General features: G+C 38.6%; 1 protein-coding gene across 12 annotated transcripts in view; it reads left to right on the forward strand.

The window, feature by feature from the left end:
• The window catches only part of ARMC9 (armadillo repeat containing 9), a 71911-nt gene that overhangs the window by 10194 nt on the left and 36039 nt on the right, over window positions 1-25678 (forward strand). For 7 of the 12 annotated variants that reach the window (XM_061452254.1, XM_061452247.1, XM_061452243.1 and 4 more), the window contains 6 exons: window positions 4412-4569; window positions 7940-8038; window positions 15539-15574; window positions 22895-22929; window positions 24123-24234; window positions 25135-25227. In XM_061452254.1, coding sequence (XP_061308238.1) covers window positions 4412-4569; window positions 7940-8038; window positions 15539-15574; window positions 22895-22929; window positions 24123-24234; window positions 25135-25227 — 533 coding nt within the window. The remainder of the gene's footprint in view (window positions 1-4411; window positions 4570-7939; window positions 8039-15538; window positions 15575-22894; window positions 22930-24122; window positions 24235-25134; window positions 25228-25678) is intronic. The other 5 variants (XM_061452248.1, XM_061452250.1, XM_061452249.1 and 2 more) reach the window with 2 other exon arrangements.

Below are 25678 nucleotides of genomic sequence, written 5' to 3' on the forward strand. Positions count from 1 at the left end.
ATCAGGTTAGACGGAGCCTTGGGTACCATGGTTTAGTGTGAGGTGTCCGTGCCCATGGCAGGGGGGTTGGAACTAGATGATCTTAAGGTCCTTTCCAACACTGACTATTCTATGTCAGGGAAGGGGAGAGTAGGGAAGTGTGTCAGGCTGCTGCACAAGAGAAGGTAAAGTGTGACCTGTCTGTCTATCAAGAGTTGCTATAGTCTGAATTACTATTAATGTGGAAAGATGTCAGTTTAAAATATAGATAGTAATTTTTATGGAAATGAGGTTAGCAGTAAGGAGACAAGGCAATTGCTGCCTTTTTTAAGAGCAAGGTTTCATTGTTACCTAAAGAGTTCTGATGTCTGCCAGCAGCTCTTGGGACCTGCATCATCTCTGCTGAGAGCTCTGCTGTATTGTATGCAGGAAGTCAAGCTGGCTGGCTGAAGTGCTTCTAGCAAAGTGTGTGGGTGGACTGAGACTAGAGAGACAGGGAGAGCAAGCACAAGTTCAGGAAATGTGTTTGAGGTGTAGGTAGGTTGTCATAGAGGATAACAACTGTTCTCTGTCTTAAGGAGAAACGCTTAGTGTGGAATTATGCATGTGTGCATATGTGTAACTCCTTGGCTGTTCGCAGGAACTGGAGTCAAAACATTAAAAAGACTTGATAATTACATACATGAAAGAGCAAGCAAGAATATTGGTAGAAACATGCAGTAGCTCAGATGATGCCTACTTCCAGCATCTTCATTTGGCAGAGTCGCAAGCTTTACTGTATGCTGCATCCTCCTAACCCAGGAGATTAGTCCTCTGTCCTTTATTTTCCCCTCTTTTCCTCCACATATGAATAATGGTCTGGCAGATATTGGGTCCAGAGGTTCCCCCCACCCCTTCCTAAACTTATCATATGCAGAAAGCATACAGGAGTTGTGTCTGGGAGAGGGAAAGAGAAGTGAAATGTGTTGTGTTACTCTCTGATTCCTGTTACAGGTGCAGTTTGATCACTTCTGCAAGGTGACATAAATGTGAACTGCTTCTGAAAGGCAGTTTCCTTTTCACCAATCCTGACTAAGATAGCAATGACTTTAAACAAGCAACTAAAGACTAATTTTTGTCTGGGCTGGCAGCTCCCTGATCTATCTGCCAAATGGTGTTATTGGTTGTGGGCATGTGGCTGGAATGCAAGGGGGGAAATGAGGTAGCGCAAGACCAACACTTCCAACAGCTCTCTCTGGGTCAGCTACATGTGAATGATGAAAGCTTCCTGCTCTCTTAGTAAGAGACTTTAATGAAATACTTTTCCTTTTTTAGTAAAATTACTTATGTGTGAGAAGATAGTGAAAAAAAAACAAACCCCAAACAACCCAATATGTCAAGGCTCTGTGTTTCCTCTCTTTGACTCCCCTTTATCAGTAAAGACCAGTGTTTGTAATTGATAATCCCTAAATTTAACATGAAAGGGGTAATTTGGACCCTGTTTTTTGATTGCCAAAACGAGCTTTCATGAACTGCATGAAGTTCTGTTCATGTAGTTTTTGCTGCTGACTGTATGTTGAAAGGTGGATTTTCATCACTGGGAACTTTGCCCACTAGGCTGTGAAAAGCAAGCAAATTATGAGTAGGTTTATATTTTGTGGCTTGGTGCTTCCAACCATCTCCTGAGTAAAGTCATGCTCTAGGTACATACACTGAAAATTTCTGAATCAAATGTGTTTTATCACAGTTAAATAAAAATGTATTCCAATTGCTCATCTAGGCAAAGGTATAAAGCATTGAAGAGTGGCTAGTTTTGTGCAATGGTTGCTCTCAGAATCTTTTAGTTTAGAAAAATACTCTTGTTTTGAGCTGTATCATTAAAGCTGTGGCAGCAGTTTAGCAGTGATGGTTGTGGAATAAAAATAAAATTCAAGTTGAATGATTATTGTCAAAGGAGAATAATTTGGGTTGTCATTGGAAGTTATCTTAGCTCTCTTGATTTGTAAGTTGATGAATATTGATTTCAGTTGAGATGGTTTTAACAGCTTAAAGAATTATAAGAAGTTTGGTGTTCTAAGCAAGATTGCTTAATACTACTGGGAGCTGTTCAAGTGTTCTTTGGGGTTTCCTTTCCAAGTGCATTTTGCTGGATTTGAACAGGATCTGTGGCTTGTCACAGCTTCTGTTGTTATTTCATGTTGGTTTGCACTCCCTCCTAGAAAGCATAAGAAAAATATTATTAGGGTGGCTTAATTTGCAGTTGGATCTCAAGTATCAGTCACAAATCCTGCAGGTGCAAAATGCTGTGATTCATGAATAGTTTTCAGAAGGTGGCCATTCTTAGAGGGGAGAAAGCTGTGAGAGTAAAATAACTGTCTGGGTGTTTGTCATTTTTTTCCCTTAACTCATAGATTTTTGAAAAAACATGGATTAGAAATAAGAAGATGCACCTTCTTTGTATTTCATGCTTTAGAACTGTCAATTTATAGCTAAAGCTTATAGCTAAAGTCTGTTAATGCCCGTTTTCTCTAAAAATCCAATTAAAAAGATGATTTTGCTGAATATTCTGAAAGTAAAAATAAGATGTTCCAACATCTACTGCTTTTAACATAAATGGGATAAAAGCCTATTTTGGAAACCCTAAAATCCATATGATATGACAAGTTTTTAAAGCAGTTTCCAACATCTGAAATCATAGAACTATCTGATGACTTTGATCTTGTTTATTTGTAATGAAAGCTTTATGAACAGGTATGTTTGAATAGTATGTTTCTGACAGTTTTGCGTCTCTTATCTCTGAGTGTTTATTGCTTTTTTTGAAGTGTTTTGTTGGAAGTTGTTTGGCAGATATTTGTGTGTTAGTAGTACATCACTGCCTGCAAATAACTTAATCACCATTGTAAAAGAGAACTTGTGAAGGCTCTACCAGATAAGCCATGGTGTTAATACAGGACTTCCCCTCCCCATTTTTCCCTCTGAAGATTACCACCCCCTGTGCCAGTCACCTTGGTTCAGAAGAGGTTCTTGCCTCTATTCAGAGAGCAAGGGAGCAAATGTCGAGGCACTGTTTCTGAATAAGTAGAGTTCTGAATAAGCTCTCCAGAGCTTATTGCAGCTGTAAGGTATATGCTGGGATTTTTTTAAACACAGAGGATAATGGTATGGTGAAACTTTGTGCTGCTTAGCATTCTCCAAATGAAGATCCAAAAGATTTCCACTGATACCGGTTATGTTTCCCAATGCTTCTGTGTTACAGGAACATATGATCTTCATCTTTATGGAAAGAGACAGTGAATCAGGTATTGAAAGAGGGTAATGGTTTCCTTAAAGATTATGAGCAAAGTCTGTTCAAAGCCAGGAACAGGAAATAGTTTTTCTAGTTTCTAATTCTGTATCTTAGCTCCTTCCTTTATTTTTCTTCCCTTTGGGTCTGTTTGGACCTAAACTGTTTTGGTCATATTGGGCTGTTTGGAATGCTCTACTATAACCCCAACATTTTTTAAAATCAGTGAAAAATAATCCTACTTCTCTCTGAAACTTTGTCATCAAGCTGCTTCCTGACCATTGCTTAATAGAAAGTCCTATGGTAAATATTGAGTCTGTTTGCAGATGGGTGTGATGCCGTTTTTGCAACACTAGAGTGATACTGGCTTCTCAGCAAACTAATTTAAAACATAATGTTCGAGCAAATTACATAGACATCAGCAGTAACAATAGAAATATTGTGCCTCCCTTCATAGTTATCCAGTCATGAAGATGTGCACTGCAATACACAGCTCCAGATTCTGTGCCTGCCTTCCATGCGGAATGCTAATTTGACTAGGTCTGAGGTTGTTTTCCTTAAAAGATAGCAGACTTAGTATTTACTTTAAAATAAGTGAAGCACTACATAACCTAAATATCAGTGGTCTCTTTCTATAAAATAACTGGAGAAAACACCCAGCCTTATTGCTTTATCTTTGAAATGTTGCTCAGTGTAATACTGGTTTTTACCCACTGGTACTTAAATTAATGTAGCAGACAGTGCATGAGTCTCATCTGAAGATAGCAAGCCTAAGCTGCATTTTGTCATATATTCTTCTGATTTGATGCCTACTGTCTTGTTTTGTCTCCAATAGCATGGAACCTTTTTGTATTAACAGACATGTAAAATGGTATTCTCTTCACAAATGTATTCAGTGGTGTTTACTGTTTAATAGTTGTATTACTGCTGTAACTGTGAAGCAGTTGTTTCTTTGGGCAGTTAAGGCAAAAGAGATACTTGTAGCTGTTATGACAAACTGAAATCACACTAGTAGTATGGAATAATCTTTGCAGTGTAATTCCACACCTTGGATAAAAATAATTCCATAGCAGCAGTTGAAGTTGTCCCTTTAGAACAGTAAAAATGCTTGTGGGATTTTTGTCCTTGTGGTTGAAAGGTGATGTTCTTTTTTTATTATTCTCTTGACAGAAAGGTTGCAGCATCTTCAACAACAGTTAGTGGAATCTGAGGGCAGAGCCATGACCTACCTGAAACAATTTAACAAAATGCAGGTGGACTACCGTAACCTTATTGGAGTCACTGCAGAGCTGGTGGATTCCTTAGAGGCCACAGTCAATGGCAAGATGGTAAGAAATGATTCAGATGTGTACTTGCTTCCTCATCCCACAGAAAATGGTGAAAAAATGCCACTAAAATTTGAATTGAGCTTTGTAGTTAAGAGCATTTCTTAAGTACTATGTCTTTTTGCTAATGAAACACAGCACTTTGGATGAGAGATGTCTTCTGTTGCCTCTGTGTACTGGGATAAAATTAGTGCAGTATATGGATTGAATTGTTCTGGCTGGGAAATCTTCAAGAAATTATCACCGTCTCACAAGACAGTTCTCTTCTGAGAGTCCCCTTTTTCAGCTTTGGCATCAGCAGTGATTAGAGGGCATTTCTGTGACTACTGCTTGCAATCCAGCCTGTCAGAGGTTGTTGTATATTTAAAACTGCTGCCAGGTCTGTTTTAAGTTACAGTATGGTGGAAACAATTGTGTCATCAAAAATGCTGGTGAGGAAAAGCTTTGCTCTCTGTTCTACTGAGCTCAACTTGTTCATTTAGTTGGTAAAGGGAGCTGGGGTAGGAGTAGTGAATGAGTTGCGCAATGTGGGAAATGGGCCACACATGTGACTGTGGAAGGTACAACTTTCTTATGAGTATTTTTTATACAAAGATGATTTTATGCTTCATCTTTTGTGCCATCTTCTCTTCAAACATGCAAGAAGTACTATAACTTCTGTATAACCTGAGAATTAGTCTTGTGGCAGATATTTGTGGCCTCTAGATCCTTTTAAAGGAGCTGTGAATTATTAACAGGGAGAATGAGCTAGGAATTCCTATGCTGCATGCTGAAGAGTCAGTATGTACCTTCCTCCAGTCATCAGCATGAAAGTCTTGTATTTCATTAAAAGAATTTGCCTGTAGGTGTGAGCTTTGCTTTAGAGCAGATTAGGAAAGGTATATGCTCACATGAGCTCTGGTAACAATGAGAAGTATGTAGTAATTAATTTGCTGCCTTGTATTTCACACTTCAGTGCTCTCCAAGGTGATATACCCTTATGTTCTGGAGGAGCCAGGCATGTTTATCTTTTGTTGTGAATGCCTGTTTCGTTTCGTTTGTTAGCCTTGTGCTGGGCAGTCATTTGATCCTTCCCAAGTGTGTCCAGCAGAGGGTACTCTTTCGTTGGGAATCTTGGTTTCTGTCATTTCTGACTCCAGAGTGGAGTTGAGTACTGACTAAAATAATGTTGAAGTTACAGCATTCTGAATTTGAAGGGTTTTATTATATCGCCATAGGACTGGAGCACCTCCCGTATGAAGACAGGCTGAGGAAGTTGGGGCTGTTCAGCCTGGAGAAGAGAAGGCTGCGTGGAGATCTCATAGCAGCCTTCCAGTATCTGAAGGGGGCCTATAGGGGTGCCTGGGGATGGACTGTAGTGACAGGACAAGGGGTAACGGGTTAAAACTTAAACGGGAGAAGTTTAGATTGGATATAAGGAAGAAGTTCTTTACTGTGAGGGTGGTGAGGCAGTGGAATAGGTTGCCCAGGGAGGTTGTGAATGCTCCATCCCTGGCAGTGTTCAAGACCAGGTTGGACGAGGCCTTGGGTGATATGATTTAGAGTAAGGAGTCCCTGCCCATGGCAGGGGGGTTGGAACTAGATGATCTTAAGGTCCTTTCCAACCCTAACTATTCTATGATTCTATGATTCTGTAAGTGTCCCATTCGTTCAATAGTCTAGGTCCTCTCAGCTGTTCTGGGGAATTTAATAATTGTTGTGAAATCAAGTAGTTCTATTGTGGTATAGATTTCCCAAAACAAAAAACCTAAGCCTGCTAATATGTTTTGCATTAAATCATAAAGTACTGTACTGTGTAACTCATATTTATTCTTTCTGCTGTGCAAGACAGCATAGGTTCTGCTTTTTAACTAGACAGTACATCAGCATTTCATAAGTATAAAGCACAAAACTGCTTCGTACTTACTGTTGGACGGCTCTACCTTTTAATTGAGGAAAATCTGTATGCAAGCATAGATGTGACAAATTCTGTTTTACTTCTAGATTCCCCGAAAGTGTTTAGTGTTAATATCATGAATACCGTAACTACTCCCAGATGAAGAGGGTTTACGTTTTTCTTAATTTTGTAGAATCACAGAATGATTAGGGTTGGGAATGACCTTACAGATCATCTAGTTCCACCAACCATGCTACGGGCAGAAACACCTTGCTTTAGACCAGGTAGCTCAGAGCCCCATCCAACCTGGCCTTGAGCACTGCCAGGAATGGGGCATCCACAACTTCCCTGGGCAACCTGTTCCAGTGGCTCACCACCTTCACAGTGAAGAATTTATTCCTAACATCTAAATTCACCCTTTTTCATCTTAAGGCCATTCCCCTTTGTCCTATCCCTACCGGGCCTTTTCAAAAGGCCCATTCCAGATTTCTTGTAGGCCCCCTTCAGATACTGGAAGCTGCTGTAATGTTTCTCTGGAGCCTTCTCCAGGCTGAAGAACCCCAGCTTTCCCAGCCTGTCTTCACAGAAGAGGTGCTCCAGCCCTCTCAACATCTGCATGGCCTCCTCTGGACTCGCTACAACAGGTTCATGTCCTCATTATGTTGGGGGCTCCAGAGCTGGATGCTGTACTGCAGGTGTGGTCTCACCAGAGTAGAGGAGGAGTATCACCTTGTCCAGCCTGCTGGTCACATTCCTTTTGATGGAGCCTGACATACAGTTGGCCTTCTGGGCTGCAAAACTGCTGACAGCACACTGTCAGCTCATGTGGAGCTTCTCATTTATGAACATCCCCAAGTCCTTCTCCTCGGGGATGCTCTCAGTCCAGTAGCTACCCTGCTTATAGCTGTGCTTGGAATTGCCCTGACCCAGCTGTGGGACCTTGCACTTGGACTTGTTGAACTTCATTACGTTTACGCTGGCACACCTCTCTATCCCTGTCAGGATCAACAGTGTGTCAACCACACCACACAGATTGGTGTTGTCACCAAGCTTGCTGAAAGTGCTTGATCCCGCTGTCCATTTCATCAGCAAAGATGTTAAACAGTTCTAGTCCCAATACCAACCCTGAAGAACACCACCTGTATTCATGTCCATTTGGACATTGAGTTGTTGACTGTAACTTTTGAGTGCAACTATCGAGCCTATTCCGTATCCACCAAGCAGTCCATCCATCATATCCATGCCTCTCCAGTTTAGTAATAAAGATGTCATGCAGGACAGTGTCAGATGTTTTATGGAACTTTAGTTCTGTCCTGAATTTCTGAACAGAAGTGTAGTTGCAGTAAATACTTTGTGTTTGCATCAGTGAGTCTCAGGTGTGTGATATTTTTGCCCTCTGGAGAAAAAACAAAACAACAAACAACCTTTAGTATAGAAACACTTGTCTGGTAGAAAGTGTAAGTTTTATTATAATCCTGTTCTGTTTCCTAATTTTAGATCACACCAGGGTACCTTCAAAGTGTTTGTGTTCGCTTGTGTAACAATCAGATGAGACAAAAGGTAGCACATAGTATCGACTTCACAAGGCCTGGAACTGTAAGTATTCATGTTTGGTTTTCTTGCAGTAACTGTCTCAGGAGACAATACCACTTAAACTGTAATTTGAACAACAAATGCGAGATATAGTAAAGGCAAAACATCATGTGTCATGTATCCAAGCTTGTATAAGAATATAGCAATGCAGAAGGTTTTGTTGATCTCTAATGCTGGTGAAATGACATGGTTATATGGTCATAGCTGCATAAGTATGGTTAATTCTGTTGTTATGATAATGGTAAGATGTGTATCTGTTTAAATGCTAACTGAATATTTGAAAAACCAAAACAAACCTAAGACTAATATCCTGAGTGTGGTTTGATGGCACATCTTAGCCAATTTAATAATTTAGCTAAAAAGGGGTGGTGCTGTTGTTCAGCTCTGGACACATGTTCTGTTCCTTTCTGCTGTCAGTGATGCTCTTATAACCTAGAGTGATTTGGCTTAGCCACCTAAAGGAGAAACATCAAACAGGATCATGGGAACATAAGGAGAAAAGAAGAAGGGAGAACTTCCCTTATTTGTAAAACCTAGCTGTTAGATGAGCATTTAGATGATACACCCAAGCCAGCTTGTTGATTTACATGATGAGCTTTAATTCCCTATCTGAGGATCTTTGATCTTACTGATAAGCAGCTTACGCTCCCTAGGTTTTTTCTTCTTACTTCACCAGCCTCTTATTCCTTTTCAGATGGCTGCAGTATACCGAGCTGCTTGTGCCCATTAGTGTTCTGCTCAATCTCTTCTGCCTGAATGGAAAGGGAGCTTTTTGTCCCAGGAGCAGAACCATCTGAACCATCTTAGGATAGTTTCTAGTGTCTGTGAAACTGCCTGGGGGTGTGAAATTTTAAATGACTTAATGGTAGTGCAAGAGCTGTTCAGTGGTACAACCATTTTTATTACCTAGTTTGCTCAAATTTTTCAAATACACATTAACATTAAAACTGCGTTAAAACATTTTAGTATTAAAATATTGTGTGCCAGTGCTTTACAAACTGAAGTCATGAACTATGCTTATTATTTTTGCCACAGCAGACTTTCATGTATACATAACTTTGTAGTAGGAGAGCTTTGTGAAGTATCAAAGGAAAAGCGGAAGAAAATAAGATTCTTGCTCATTATTCTAGCCAACATTTTTAATAACAATGATGCTATGGGTACGTTTTGTTGCTCTTGAAAATTATTACAGAAATATGATGAGATAATAAAAATGCTCCCTTTTTATGTTCTGATATTTTCAGTGATAAATATTATTCCTCATTGCTCTGTTTAAGCTGTTTTAAATGCCTTCACTTCCCTGTTAATGATCAGATCTTCTTTCTCTGACCTGCCGTGTATTTGAGAGGTGTACAGGCTGCGTATCCCAGGGTTTTGAGAAGCAACCAGGATCTCTGCTTATCTGCTACCTTAGCAATAGGGTCTGCTCGTAACTCTTCTCTCTTCATATTTACACCCTGTCTGTAGCGCATGGTTATGCCGTGTCCCACCCTCTAATGTACCTCCTGCCCCATCTTTCTTATGACCAACAGTTCTCAGAGGTCTGCCCTCTTTCCCTGCCAATGGCTTTCTAAGGTCATGCTGTATGTACCCCAGTAGTCTTCTGTATTTTTCCCATCTGATGTTGCGGTTGCGTGTGTCTCCTAGCTCCCCTTCCCTGTACTGAGATCTTCATTCTGTGCAGCCACGTTCCCTCTTCTATCTGTTCCTGCTCTCTGCTTGCATCAAGGCTTCTCATTTTCTTCTGTGATTTGAAGACACTTAATTTGCCCACTCTTGTTATTTCTTTTCTTTCTATCATGAGTTAATCCTCTGATCTCTTGAAGCCCTTTTGGGCAAAGTGTCCTCCTTATGCCAGGTGCTGATTGTTTTCTTTATCCACTCTGCAGGAAGTGCAGAAGTGGCTGAAGATGTGTCTTCACTGATAAAAACTGGATGGATTATTTCTAGACTGCATATGACTTGCTATGCCCCTGTCACAGATGTAATTTCAGCATAAACATCTGTCCTTGTGTGGTTTAGCCTTTAGGTATAGGCATCTGTTTCCTTCTCTATGAAATAAAGACTTTAAAGAGTTTTAAGAACAATAAGTGATCACTGAAGAAGTGGATTAGCAGCAGTGTATAAGCACAGTATTTCAGCCAGAATCTCTGTCATTGGGGTTTTTTAAGGGACCACTTGTGGCTGATGCTTGATTCTTCCTCCAGGACAGATTAGGCAACCAAAATCTCCTGCAGCCATGCTTCTTCATTTTCCTTCTAGTAAAGATGCTCAACTGTGAAATGACTGTTGGTCTTATGCATCATGTTTATTTACTGTTGCTTTTCTAAAAGCATTTTTAAAGTATTTCTGCTTCAGAAGCACCTTTGTCACCATACTTATGCCCCTGTGGCCAGTTTACCACAGTCTCCAGCAATGTAGGTAGGTCAGAGAAAGAGGATTTGGTGGTGGTGGATTTTTTTCCCCCTCCTAGAATTAAATTTTTGCCTCCTTCCTGTCTCAAGTTAGCCAGTTTAAGATGAGTAAAACTGTGTTCTTCTGGCAGAGCTATATCTATTTTTATACTAGGCTTTACTAGCATAACTATTTCTGTGTGACTTTGTCTCCTTTTGCCCATACTGTGTGTAGTAGTTGCTGTGCCAGCAAAGTTCTCAAGTGAAGGACCAGAACAGCAAGAACTCTGAGACTGTTTAGATTAAGGGTTTCTCAACTACTTTAGGTTGCTCCTTGACAGTGAGGTTATAGTAGCTACTGTGGTTGAAATCTGATGTTTCTATAAGCAGACCCACACACTCAGGCTGTCTGAGGCGTTAACCACGTTTTGGAGGGCTAATCGCAGTCTTTGCTTGCAGACCTTCGCTGCATCATAACCGGGTTTCTTCGTCTTATGCTTTTGTCCACACTTGGTTCATCATATTTTCTTGTTTGTTTCCCATGTAGAGAGTTCTGGTTTTATAAGTGAATAGCAAACACATAGAAACACAAGTAAGTGGAAGAAGAAAATACGTATGTAACCCATCTTCTGAGAAGAAAAATGAGACTCCTTCCTAATCATCCCAAAATACTTCTAACCACTCCTTGACTCTGTTGATCCAATAAGCCAGATAAGATGAACTAAAAACAAAATTCTGACTGTTTGCCACTAGGCTGCTAAGGCATCCCATTACTTTAAGGATTCCAAATACCTCATTGTTACACACTTAGATGTTTTTGTTCTATCCTTAAGTGGTTTCAGGTTTTTGCATAAGTTTTGGAATAAAGCTGGAGGCATTGTGACCTGGACTAAGTAGTAGCATGAGCTTGCAGCATCTGTGCTGGATTTGTGTTGGAAGATCCCTTCACTTTTTTACTCATATCTGATTAGAGACATTGCAGTGTGTTTTTTCTAGCTACTCCATTTAACAAAACTCCTCTGCCGTAGAGGCAGTCACCTGTAGAGTTGCAAGGGGGAAGAGGCTAGTGGGGGGGCAGCTCCTTTGCTCATCCTTACCACTTGGTCACTGTGTAGGCAAGGTGAGAGGTTTAAAAAAAAACAAAAGGTCAATGTCTAAAGAGTTTTGGCAGGCATTAAATATAGTGGTTTGTTGGGGTTTTTCCCCCATTTTGCCTTGAGTTTTCAGGATTTGACTCTGTCTCACTGACGTCACCAATGTCAGGACCAGCCTCTGAAATAAACTAGTTTTGGTGGATCGATATCACTAAATAGATGAGCAGAAAAGAAAATCATTAGCAAGGAAGTTACTTTATGTTGTACTGACATGCAGCCTTAAATTTCTACCACTTAGGGAATGAGTGGACGTGCATTACATAGTTTGGAAAGAGGAGGTGCTTGAGTTCACTGTACTGGCACAACTTGGGACAATCCAGGTTCTGAAGCAGGTTCTAAGAGCAGAAAATGTTAAAGCTGCATCATGCTCAGAGATGTTTAGTTGAGCTCTACAGTGTATTATGTTAAATCAGCTACACTACACTGGTAGTCTTAAGTTATACCGGGAAGGAGCACTGTACTACTGGGAAGGAGCATTGTGCTAGTGCTGTAACCAAAATGAAGTATTGCCCAAGGAAATGAAAGAGTATGCCTTGGATTATATCCTTGGTAGCCTTATTTATGTGCAAATTTGATTTTGTTCCCAGTGCATTGTACTCGGTGCTCAATTTTTAACGTCAGGAAAGTAACATTGTGTAATATAAAGCCTTGAGGTCTCAGACTTTGAAGTTACAATAAAGGTAATGTGTATCCCTTACTAATGTGTTCTGGTTTTGTACAAACATCAGCTTCCTGGTTTGCTGCTCCATGGCTGAAGGCCTGTCCTTTCATACTGGAATAAATTTGTATTGAGGCAATAAATCCCAGAACAAGTCTTTCTTACCAAACTGGCTTTAAGACCTGTGGCATTGACGTCTTTTAACCAAGAGACTTTCCCTGTGTAATCATACCCACAAAATCTGACTTAGTACGGGCTTCTGGTTTTGGCTGTTGTTTCGTGCTCTCTTGTAAGATGGCTTGGATCTCCTCCTTTTGCAGAGCAACTTTATGCCTCTTGCCAGCTCTCTGACCTCCTGGGTCAGCTTGTGAGCTTGATCTACAATCCATTAACAGGACACATCTGCTGCATGTAGTGGGAGAGAGGCTACACTACTGTGTTACAGTTGGGAGATGTTTCCAAGGCTTCTCTAAAGACGTGTTTTACCATAAGGCCTTTTTCCTATCTCCAGTTGAATGTTATTGCCATCTTCCATCTTTTAATTTGACATGTGTGGTCCTAAACTGGGAGATGAGAAACCTGAGAGAACTGTTAGAGCAAAAGGTCTGGATCGAAGAATAAGAGGTGAGAATACCAGCTCTGAAAAGCTGAGGAAACATTCATTTGAGGATTTAATCAGATTCCTGACTTTCTAATGTTCATTTAGACAGGGGACTGATGTGGGTAATGGTAAATTTGAAAAGAATAGTTTTAAATACAGTGATCTGTCATAGTCCTCTATATCTTTAATATTCTTGAGGTAATTTTAGGGGGGTTGGTTTGTTTCTGTGTGTATGTTGTCTTTATTTCTAACAGTGATTTGTCTGGTGGGTAACAAGCACTGGTTGTAGTTTTTTGATGACTGTGATTTTGTGTTTAATGCACATTGTGAAGCCAAGAGGATTCTGGATTTTTATCACTGTAGTGTTGTACATTCACTCCCCATCAGAAGTAGCATAGGCTCAAGTCGAAAACCCACAAACTTGAGTAAGATATACACCTTCCTGGAATTCCTTTGCATTAGGGATAATGTAATAAGATTCTCTAAACTTTGGATTAAAAAAAAAGGAACTGCTTCTTCAGATGCAAAGTTTCTGACAATAGCCAAGATGTGTGTTAACCACTGGAGAATCTTTCTCTGACTAGAAAGCTGTATTGTATTTTGCATATATTGTTCCTGTGTAATTGAATAAATGCCCATTATGTTGTTACTACTATTCAGTCTATTTACCTGTAGCCACGATTAAGTGCATTAATGTCCCTTGCAAGTTTTAGGTCTCTTTTTGGCACAATTCCTGAAGCTTTGAAGTGCAATCTTTTTTCTTTTTTCCTTTTTTTTCCCCCTAAGTTCTGTCACTGGACGGAAGCTCTTCTATAAAGTGAAGCTGTCATTTACAAACTGTGAACAAGGAGGAATTTTAAAAATCTTTTAAATGTTCTGGGATAACTGGAGAGGCTGGCATGGTCTCTTTTTTTGTTTTTTTTTTTTCTCTTGTACTCTGTGCTTTTTTTCCTCAAACTTGCTTTTTACTGCAGATATGAACATGCCATCAAACTGTAATAGTTGGCAAATATTCTGTTTTTCAATTGTGAAAGTGTTTTCTACACCAGGAGGCCATGTGAAACCCAGGAGGAAGGGTAACAAGTTTTTTTGTTTGGCTTTTTTTAATCTCTCTGAACCATTCAGAGTGGATTCACTGAGTGTCAGTTGGATGTGTGCTCTTTCATTTAAAAATAATATACAGCAAACAGCATCTACCCTAAGCAAACATTTCTTAGGATGAAATGTATCAGTCTTCTCCATCCCTGCCCATGCGAAGAAACAAATCTACCTGTTTATGTAAACAAAGAGAAGTCCTTTTTTTTTCCTGCTGCTATGGTATATGATGTCTTTTGCACAAGTTGCATAAATTTCTCATCTCGTAAAGTGTTGCCATCAGTAGTGGTTTCCGCAAGCATTTCCTCTTACTGACCTCAAATTGTGGAACAGCCCAAGTTAGAAGGGACCTTGCAGGTCATCTGGTCCATCTCGTTTCTTATAATATTAAAACTTTCCTTTAATGTCATTTTTGTCTTGATGCCTGTGTACATTTTCAGTGGCTCAGGTCATGCATGTGTTGAAATGACCTCTCGTCATGATACTGGTTTCTTTTGCTCACTTATTGGTCTCTATCGATGTTGTTCTTTTTAATCTTAAAATGACTTTGACAAGAACTGTCTATGTGCGTGTACAGCACCGTGAAAGTTAAAATACTCATTAACATCAGGGAATTCTGAATGTGATTGTAATAGAAAGAATAATAACAGATTTTAAAACTGGTTAAAGAATAGAAAGAATTTTATTTTCTCCTCACAGTAAGGAGTGGCAAGTTTCTTATACCTTCTATATAAAGCTGTACATGTCTGTTAAAGAGAAACCTTCTCTTCACAGTGTTTATGTGTTTATATGCCTCTAAAGTAAGTATTGGCAGGTTTGCAGAAAAATAATAAAAGCAGAATAATTAAAGTTGGTCTTATTTCATTGTGTTGAACTGTGCATTTTTATTTAGATACAAAGCTTTCTAAGTTAAATATTTTAGTCTAATTAAAGAGAATATAGCATATTTTGTACTAAACTCCTCAAATCATGAATTACCACATTTTTTTTATTTTAGTAACTAAATCTTAGGTTTCCTTCCAGAGACTTTTTTGTAGCCTTTCAGGCTCTTTTTTCTCTTATCCTTGGAGCCTTTCAGGATGAGGAATTGTTAACATTGCTGAAAAACCTTAAATTGTCTCAGCTTTCATTATGTACTGGTGAGAAACTCCCAGTCAACACAATTTTGGAGAATACTTGCAGCTGCTTGCTCAGAAGCTGAGGTCTTCTGATTGATCTGTTTTTTGGTATCTCTGTCTTAGCTGTGTCAGTGTAGTGAACAATAGAAGTCATATTCACATAAACGTGTCAGTGCCTTGTATGTAGGTATTCTAGCTGACAGTTATAATGGAATATTGTGCAGACTAGGTATGTTTGTGGGGTGTTGAAGGGAGAACTTATAATGTAAATATATCATGAGAGAGACACTGATTTCAATCTGAAAACATACAGTTATGTGGGTTGGGAAATGATGCTTATACTTTTCAAAGCTAATAGTTTGTTAATTTTTAGCTAATTTTGAGTTATTTTTTTTTAAGAACTGTGTATTTCTCTGTGATTAATTTCTGTTAACTTATTTTTTTAATCTTCTTTATTTTAATGTGTGCCTGTTTGCCCATAAAGGGATATTACTCTATGAGCCCTTGTGATGACGGATATGTAAGTGTCTATATCTTTATATCCTTTCACATGCCTGCTCAGTCTGTCACAGTCTATATTTCTCTTCATTTCACAATGTGTAACAATTTTCTGTGCATTTCAACTTGTCATGATATTAATTGTATGGTTTATGAAGAGCCAAAAAATGTGGAAGGCTTGGAATTTCTGCATGTGCAGAATAGAAGTTCTGAGTAACCTTACAGCTTCATAATACATGTAACACAGCATGTCAACAAAAGAGTAGCTTTGTCTACAACTTCTACATGAAACACAACTGCTTATAGCATGCAGAAAGCAATTGTTTCTTCCATATGAACATCAGGGTCTATAGCATACACTGTCTCTGAAATATGCCCAACACTAGCTGATCCCACAACACCTTTGACAAAGCAAATAAACATTATTGCTGAACATAATAAAGCAAATTGAGTTGTGCTCTTCAGAGATGTGTCATGTTTTGTGTGTTTGCATTCTTAATTTCTAAAGTGAAACTTCTGTAGTAAAGATTATGAAATCTTTTCATAGAATTAAAATCTATCTTTTTCCATTGAAAACTGGACAAGCAAAAGGGATTCTGTGTACTGCCTATGATTTCTGTAACCCAGATGGAAGTTTGGCAATATTACAAGTACGCCATAAGTATCTAATTTTGCTCATAGTCAGTGCATTCTTTGCAAAGAGAGGAAATGAGTCTACTTCTAAGTAATTCAGTATGTAGTCAATTCATAAAGGTGATTGACACCAATTCTGAAAAATGTCAGTGAGTATTCTACTCAAAATAATCTATATTTTTTATCTCTTTCTTTGGTTAAAACAAGATTTAATCTTTCAAGAACAACTGCTCTTTTTCAAATTTATTTGTCACCTTGAATTAAGTGATCCCTGTGGGCACACAACTTCCTGCTTAAAACATTTGTTTCGAGAAATGTTTCTAGAATTATTTAATGCAATGGGCTATTTCTTTTTATCTTTATGTAGGGAACACTAACCCATTCACCTATGTTAAAAATATCACCTGTATCAATCAATCCATTCCATTTGATGATGTGAATGTTCATAACAGGCACCTTTTGCTTGATGTTTAGCATTTTGCTAAATAATGGTCTGTTTTGAGATACAGAAAAGTTTATTACAGATGAAAATTATTTATTAAATTGTCTTTGCTGAAAAAAAGTTTTTTACTTATACAGGTAGCCTTAGTTAAATGTAACTTTATATGATGTAAAATGTAGTAACTTACAGCACAGAGTTTATAGTTTCTGTAAAGCTAACTGACTCTAATTCTGAGGTATTTCTTGAATACAGAGATAGCCTTCAGCCACCCTTCACTGTTTATATGTGGTACCTTATACATTTTTCTGACATTTTTTCTTATCATTACATGATCACATTATTGTGACTCTTTCTATGTACAGAAATCTGTACATAAATCCATCTTATATGGCAAGTGGGAAGTTTTCATAACAGCATATCTGAAGTGTAAGTAAAAAAATTTAAAAACATTTGCAGATCTTATGAAATAAGTTTGCGTAGACCTGCCAGCTTACACAAGCTCAGAGTCTAATCCATCATAGGCTGCATGTAGCAGCCTTGTTGTCATTAGATATAACAAATGAGCTCAGCAGAAATTGGAGTTCTAATGATAGGTACAAATTTGCTCAAACTCTGGTTTTACTCTTCACATATTCATCATGAGTCTTTGATTATTACTTCCAAATCTGCACTGAATTTACACTGGATTTTTATAGCACATTTTCAGACTGGTAACTGAGGACAGAATCTGGCTTTCAGCTTTATTCAGCATATTATGAATATATGCATTAAATAGCAAAGTGGAATTGGTTTGGATACTGGGCTACAGTATTTGATAAAATCAGTTGTGGTTTTGGCTTACATATGAAATGCATCTGTTTTCTTTTATAAATATTGTTTTTATTTTTATTCCCTTTGAACTTTTTTGTTTCATTTGACGCTGTTCGTATTCATGCCTGGCTTCATTCAAAAATGAAGGGCTGCCATCTGTGGCTAATCTGCATCATGACAGAATTACTGGACTTAATATGGCACCTGGTTTGGCTTTGGCAAGAACCAACACAAACATAAGTCATACTCCACGATCCTACCACAATGAGCTATACTTGGGCTGTTGTTTTCTTGTGTTTGTCTGCCTTCCTTTCCTTAATGTACCTAATTTCTGCATGTGTTTCAATTATGACAAATATTTCTGTCTGAACATGGGCTTTGCATGAAAAGTATTTTGTTCAAGATTAAATCTGTGAATGCTGGGAGTCAGCTATTGCAGATGAGTCATATACACCCCATGTTTTTCACACTCGTTCGTTCACTGGCAATTTAAGGGATCCTGTTACTCAAAACGTTGAGTTAATATTTAGTGTGTTCCAGGAAAGGTAAGATCAGGGAAAAGGCTTGGAAGAAAATGCTGAGGAAATAAATTCTTTTTGGTCTAAGAAATCCAGTAGTAAAGAGGAGCTATGTAACCTTGGCTGATTGAGGCATTGTCTGGTAGTTGATGTGATGGATGTGCAATAAGGAAGTTGCCTATCAGCAGTGCCTGTGACTGCCTTCAGTCTGTGGGCTTGGATTCATCACCTGGAGATGAAGATCGTAGTGTTTCTACTAACCTTACAAGAATATGAATAATTTACTTTCTATGGAGAGCTTTGGGGACTATGAATGCACAGTGCTGATGGTTTTACTTTCTCTTATCCAATTGTTTGATTGCAGCTGTTTAAGTCCCAAATTTCCAGCATCCAAATACTTTCCCAAAAGCACAGTATACATGGAGTCTTGCATTATTGCCACTGGAACAAGAAGTTACCAGAGTTCAGCACTTAGATTTGAGAATGAACTCCAGGACAGAGAACAAGTCTATGATGGTCAAAAAAACCCAGGCAGCCCAAAGGAGCTCTGTTCTGACCACTTCCTGACTTCAATATTAACCTTTTCATCAGTTAAATGTATCCCTTTGTTCCTAAAAATAATTTCAAAGGCTTCGTCTTTTTACGTGTATCTGCACCATAGAAGTCCATTTATAAAAGCATATGGCTAAAGTTTTATGAAGAACTTTAAGAGTTTTGTTACTAATTTGGTGATAGGGCAGGTTTTTGTTCCTGAGAATCTCTTGCTTTTGCCTTCTGTGGTAGATATGTGTGAGAGGGGTGAATATAGGTTCAGCTGGCAGTCCCACCAGAAGCAGTGGGTATGGAAGCTTGCCTTTGGATTTTGTGTATACAAAGATAGTGGTGAAGACAATGTTGTTTTTCCACTGGCTTGATTATACATCTTAAATGAGGTGTGCTGATGCAAGTAAGCCTAAGAGTCGATTTGTAGAACCCAGCTATATTTGAGGCGTGGTTTTCCTTTTGTTAAAGCTAATGCAAAGAACTAGAGCTTAACACAGCTTTTGGGAGTTAGGTTCTGTAAAGATATTTAACTCTGTAAATATCCTGAGATTGGAACAGCTCAGTTCCATAGCAAAGAGGAGAAACAGAAACAAACAAACAGATACTACCTAGTGAAATGTCAAAGGAGATGTTGAGGCCAGTGTATTTACTTTGGTGGGCTGCCTGCTAGTAGAATCCATAATGCGCATTTACTCTTTCATGCTTATGTGGGGCAAGGCATTTTGTGAGGTGGAGAAGAGCACCCTGCTTAAGGAATAAGAGTATCAAACCAAGATAAATAAAATGAAATGTTTGGTTGGGTCTGTATTTTTGTTCTAATTAGAAATGTTAATGTGAAGGAAGCAATGAACTTTTCAGCAGAATATGGGTTGTATTACCCAGGCGTAATTTCCACTCACTTCCATAACACAGTGCTTCCTATTGCTGAGACTGCTGCTTCCAACTATGAAATCTGCCAGCATTAAAAATGATGCATGGGGCTCAGTACTAACTGTTACAGCCTTTCGGGGGTATTGGCTGGAACAGGCACTCCTTGCTGCTGCAGGAGGTGCTAAAAGCAGCAAAGGAAGGGATGCAGAGGTGGTGCCAGCCAGACTGGCAGTAGTCTAGGAGCAAGAGCTGAAAAGGCCGTGGTATGAGGAGGGGAAAGGCTCTCATGGTAGCAGGACTCTGAGGATCTGGAGTGCCACATGTCTTCCCTCTTTAAAAGCAAGAATAAAAAGATGAAAAGTTGAGAGAGTTTATGGGGAGAGGTAGCCTGGGTGTTGAATTGAATGATCAGCACTTGGTGGTACTGCGCTTTGATCACTTGTTTGAAAATTAAACTGACAGAAAGCGGAAAGTCTTTTCAGACCCGTTTAGCAATAGATGGAGGGTGTGTAATGCTGTCCCTCAGCATGCTGCATGGCTGTGTGCTTCACAGGGTGCCTCAGCTGTCTGACCCAAAGTAGTGCAGACCCTGAAATTGTAGCCCTACAAGACACAGGAGATCTCCTGGATTGTGTAACCGCCAAAAAATGTTCAGAGATACAATTCTCTAGCCATATTTTACTGCAACTCTTATTCTTATAAAATTCTTAAATTAGAGGCCTAGATAAATTCCAAAACAGGAAAATATTTGAACCAGGGTTGTTACTGTACTGTATCAGCTACTGTTAACTTGTTTTGCTGAATCATACCGCCATGATCGAAAGTTAAATATGTTGGTTTTCTGTGTGCGGTGGTTGTGCCATAAGCATTTGATTGTTTAATTGCAAAATAATAATTTTTAGCTTTTGCATACTGCCATTCATTGGTAGACCTCGAATCCCAGCTTATTCAAGAGATTTATGCCTCTATTTGCTTTCCAGATGAGAAAAGTTGAGTCCCAGAGATGTGAAATGACATTGTTTCAATTGTCTGCACTTGGTAGCTGGGTCAGGCCTAGAAGCAGATCTCCTGAGACCCAAACTGATGTTTCACTCAGTATGCCATACTAGATGGATACAGATTAGCTACTAATGACTAATTGCAATCATAAAAATGAAGAAACGAAATCTCTGCCTGTAATGTGGTTGCATTCTTTCTGCTTATCAGTGGTGCTGCCCATAGTCAATCAGATTCAGAAATGAAAGTGCAGTGAAAGATAAACTAAACCTGAAAAAATGATCCCGTTTCTGCTTTGCCTCATTGAATCTGACATAATACAAAGTGTTTTCTTGTTGTTTTCCCAAAACCACCAAAAGCCTGAGAGTGCTTCCTTCTCCCTGTGCAGGTTCTAGACTGATAAACTTGGGTCCAATCAGGAAAAAATGTTGGACAAGAAGGCTCTTTCTCCTGGTGGTCCTGCCCTCAGAGCTCTGGTGTAGAGTCTGCCTCGCTGTGGTGCCTTTTTAGTGCAGGTAGACCACAGAGCCAAACCGTTTTAAATGGTTTGCTGTGCTCCATCTGCCAGCTTACAAAGTAATTTGGAAATTAATGGGACTTTGTCCTGCTTGATCTGATTTTTTATTTTTTTTTTTTAAATCTGAATTTAGATAAAATTTTTCTAATTGAAATTTCTGTAGTTTTAAATTTGTAACATCTTGCAAACTCTTACACTTGCCAAACAGTTTTATTTGTATGGAAGGGTGATGCATGTACTTATTATGTATATACTAAATATCTGCCACTTAGGTATGTTTTAGTTCATTTTAGTTGGAGCATGTTTTTCTTTTTAAGGCAGCAAAGAAGTGGTGGGTAAAAAGGACTTTGTTGGGAAGCAGAGAGCTTCTATATGCATCTGTTTACTCTTAATGACCTGCCTATTTGTTTTCCCAGTATTGTTCTTTGTCTCACCTTCTCATCTACAAGGGCTCTCTCTTTTGCCTTAATGGACTGTAGTCACTTTCTTCCCATTTCCTTTAATGAAGAAGGGTGCTGAGAAAGGCAATGAAAATGATTTGTGATTTCATTGAGCACTCCAGTACAAGATGAAAGGTTTTGACTGGGAAAGCAGTTTGTTTAAACAAAAGTTAACTTTTTATATTCATCAAAAAGGCTAAGGAAAATTAGTACAAGTAAATAAGGGGAAAGCAGTTTAGATACGATACTTTGAAAGACATTTCTATTATGTAACATGAACTATGATTTGAGAACTGCTGTCAAGACAGGTTAATTTTGATGTGTATGTCCTGTTGTCTATTGTGTGCAAGTAATTCATTGACTTAAACATAATATGCTTTCCAATGTGCGTATAAGCTTGTTTCACATCTAAGAGAGCAGTTCCTTGTATTACGAAGGTTACCCATGAGGTAGTGTGTTCAAGAATATGTCAGCTGGTGTAATTCAATATTCTCTATGGTATTTCATGCTTTTTGTCTCCTAAATCCCTCAGTTTTAAATCTGACAATAGGCATCGATTATATAGCTCCCACTGAAAGAGGCTAGGTTAGAAGAGAAGACCAGTTTTAAAGGCATCAGTGGTAATGAGAGATTTTTTAGAAAGTGAGTAGGAACATCAACACAAAGAGATGACACTGAATATTTTGCAAATATGATATGTAGTTGACATCAGAATGCATGATATGAAGCACTCTTGTGCCAGTATTGCTGCTGCTTGCCTCACCTACAATTAGCTCTAGAAAAAGAATGTTACTGAATCAGACAACTTTTATATGGAACTTTTATATGGTGTGATATTCTTAAATTTTGGTTTATTCAGCAGTGATACCTGCATATGCTCTGTGTCACACTGCATCAGAAAGGAAATATCCAGGCTTACACTGAGCTTATCCTAGGCAGAACCACTTAGAAATAGTATGCTATTCCATACTGGTTTTATCCATACTAAAATATATAATATTTTCTCTACATATTAATAGTTATATATGAGGTATATATCAGTTGTAACAGGTACTCTGATAACATTAGTGTTGAAACAAAGAATTATAGCAAATTCGGATGCAGTGGTAGGTCTCCAGTGAAATTACTGAAACTTTAAGGTATTAACATTTTTGAAGTCAATAAATGTGTTTAACAAGTGCTTTACCTTCCTCAGTTTACTCAGTGGGCTTCAGGTGGTAGTTCCTACTTGTTGGTGACCCCGGGGCTCTCTACACCTACTCACTTTTTTCCTTTTACTTTTTTTTAAGCCTTCAAGTGTAGGTAATTTTTAGAGTATGACAGTGAAGATAACATAGCCAGATCATAACAAAAGAGGTATTTACCTGTGAAACACTGTAAGAGAAAGAAAGATAAACACTGAAGTCCTCTCTTTCTTTAGCTGTGTTTCTATTTTGCAACGTAAGTTTTATAGGAAAAGAACTGCAGAACCTCAGTGAAAGAATTCTCTGCATGACGTTCATTAGTAACACTGCTGGTGTGAAATTTGGACTAATCTGTTACTATTTCCTTTTTCTTCCTTTTTCTGATCCAGGCTTCCACTATGTTAAGAGCATCTATAGCCCCTGTGTAAGTATTTATTGCTGAGCTTCATTTATATCTATAGAGAACAGGAGGAGTTGTTTGTAAACTGAAGTGCCCTGCCAGTTGTCTGCAAATGGGAACCACTCATCCCCTGTGTGCTTCCTCTGAACTCAGTGAACAGTAAATGCAAATATGTGGCCTGTATGCTTCTGTAGAGCAGGTTCAGTAACATTCTAATTTCAGCAGGATGTTGCTAATCCAGCAAATCTGCCACTCCACACCTGTGAGTTGGTTGCTGTGTTTTCTTTACTGTTTCTACACATTACAGTCCTGTTGTTGTAAATGGTTTGCAAATCCACAAATCCAGGAAAAGGGGGAATTGGTAATGTGGATTTTGGGGTACTTCAAGTTTAATTTTTTTTGTAACTTAATACATTTTGACTTATAAGATCTAATAGAGATGGTATATCTGAGCTAAAGGTTTTATTAAATTTTTTATATGCTGTTTTGATCCTTTTATTGTTTACAAGATCGTTAAAGGGACAATTACACATATAACACAAAATCTGTTTTTAGGAGTGGTAGGACAGGAAGCTAGGAGTAAAAATTTTTTAGTGGTATTATAAATACTAAAATTAAAGCATCGACTGGAAGCAGTTTTGTTTAGGGAAACTTCTGTTACAGTGTGAAAACTCAAAATAGCAAGATAATACTGGTGGATGGAAGTTGGTCCTGTGTTAAGTCTTATGTTAAGCCAGCATAGTTCAACCTGTAAAAATCTATTCAGCCTCCCTCCTTTGCCTTGGAGAAGGCATTTCTGTGTGCTTGAGGGTTTAGAGGTGAAGTTGTAGCTGCAGCTTGTTACTGTGTCTGTTTATAACCATGCTAACAGCCATAAGCGGCTGCCCTCATGCCTTTGTGGTCTGCAGAGAGAGGGAAAAAAAAATGTTATTGTACTGTTTTGTGCTGTGAAAAAGCTCAGATCATCCATTGTCAGCGTTTAGTGTCTGCAAGCTATGACAGTAAATAAGCTGCATGCATGGTGAAAAAGTTAAGTCCAAGTTAAAAAAGTCTGTTGTTCCAAAGTGGTATGGTAATAAAAGTAACAAAGGTGTAAAAATGTGGAAGCTCTTTTCCTGAAGCGGACTTCCTGTTTTGGCTCTTCTCACCTCAGTAACATCAGCCATACTGAATAAGGAGGGGAGTTTTGATGAATGTCTTTCCCTGTTGCATTGTAGGAAGATGCAGGATGTGCCTTTGTTGCCCTCTTTGGATTATGAGAAGGTGAAGAAAGATTTGATTACAGGGAATGATCGTCTCAAGGCCTTCTTACTGCAGGCTCTGCGCTGGGTAAGGGAGAAGGCTTCTGTAGAAAAGAAATAGGTCCTTTCTGTAGGAATCCAGAATTGAAATCTGTTTTGCAAGCAAGATGATTGTCATCATAGGCAACTTGTCTTTTTGTCAGTGAAGCCTGCTAAGGTTCTTGAGATGATGAAGAAACCCCAGGCAGTAGGTATCTATTTGTAACTGTGTTGTCTTCATCCAAGGAAAGCCAGATAGGAATTTCTGGGATCTTCAGTGAAAGTAATTTCTGATGTGTTTTCAAAGAAATTTTTCTTGGTTTAGGCAGCTGCTTTTTAACATGTATTGCCCTGGTTTGCATTTATATAAATATTGCTATATCTAAGAAATACTTGACTCTAATCACCAGTTTTCCTTTATAATCAAGATATTCTACAAGATCCTGCCTTTTGGTTGACTCGGATCATGTAATGATGTTTTATTAAAAAAAGAAGGTGACAACAGGAAGTTACATTTTCCTGCTGAAAAGGAAGCTCATGGGTTCAAAATGACAGACGTGAAAGACTGCAATAGAAGAATTGTGATCAAGCTTCAATGTTCATTTTCACTAAAAAAAACATCCATTGGGTCTAGAGCAATGATTCTTCTTCCCCGGTACTCTGTCTCATGTGTTTTAGAAAAGCACCACTTTTTAACTTTATGGAAAGTAATGCTGTATCCTTCCTGTCACAGTGGTGACAGCTCCCACATAACAGTTTTTTAATGGATCACTTAGCTGAGGTCAGGTCAGTTCATCTCTTTGTCTCTTAGATCATTGAGGTTGAATTGCTTCTCCCCATGAGAAGAGGTTTCTCAGGTATGGGGTATCATCACATTTAAAATCTTCAGTGGTCATCATTCATGTTACTATTTATTTGACTGGCTTATTTATGTTGTTATTTATTTTAGCGCTTGACAAAATCATATCCTGGAGAACAGAGGGATACTGTCTTGCAAGCCTACATCAGTAATGACCTCCTAGATTGCCACAGCAACTGTCAGGTCAGCTGGAAAGGGTTTTCTTCCAACTCCTGTGGGATACTGCTCATTTGTTTCTATAAACTGAACAGAAAGTTTTATCACCCTCTGGAAGGGAATTTTAAAAAGTGCCGAAATCATGTGATACATTTAACTTCAGCATCTCAGCCTTTAAATGTTGATGGGCAAAGCTTTGCGTTACAAGAGCTCTCAATGTAGATACAGTTCTTGCAGACAAGCAGAAGTTTGTTACCTCTCCTGCTGCTTAAAGTCTGTGGGTTGAGCAGATGCCTACCCACGTCCTTATTTAGGAGTTAGCTCTTGCTTATCAGATGCTATGTCTCTTTTTGAGTGATTATGTATTGTTAGATAATACACTCAATCCATTTCACTGATCTAGGATAAGAACTAAATTAGGACTTCAGTCTCAATACCTCTATAGAATGTCTGATTATGCACTTGTAACTGCATGTTC

This window comes from Pezoporus flaviventris, unplaced genomic scaffold, assembly GCF_033815535.1.
Source record: "Pezoporus flaviventris isolate CSIRO_AGI_PZ_B2104156 unplaced genomic scaffold, CSIRO_AGI_Pfla_v1 ptg000013l, whole genome shotgun sequence".
In the NCBI taxonomy this organism is placed as follows: domain Eukaryota; kingdom Metazoa; phylum Chordata; class Aves; order Psittaciformes; family Psittacidae; genus Pezoporus; species Pezoporus flaviventris.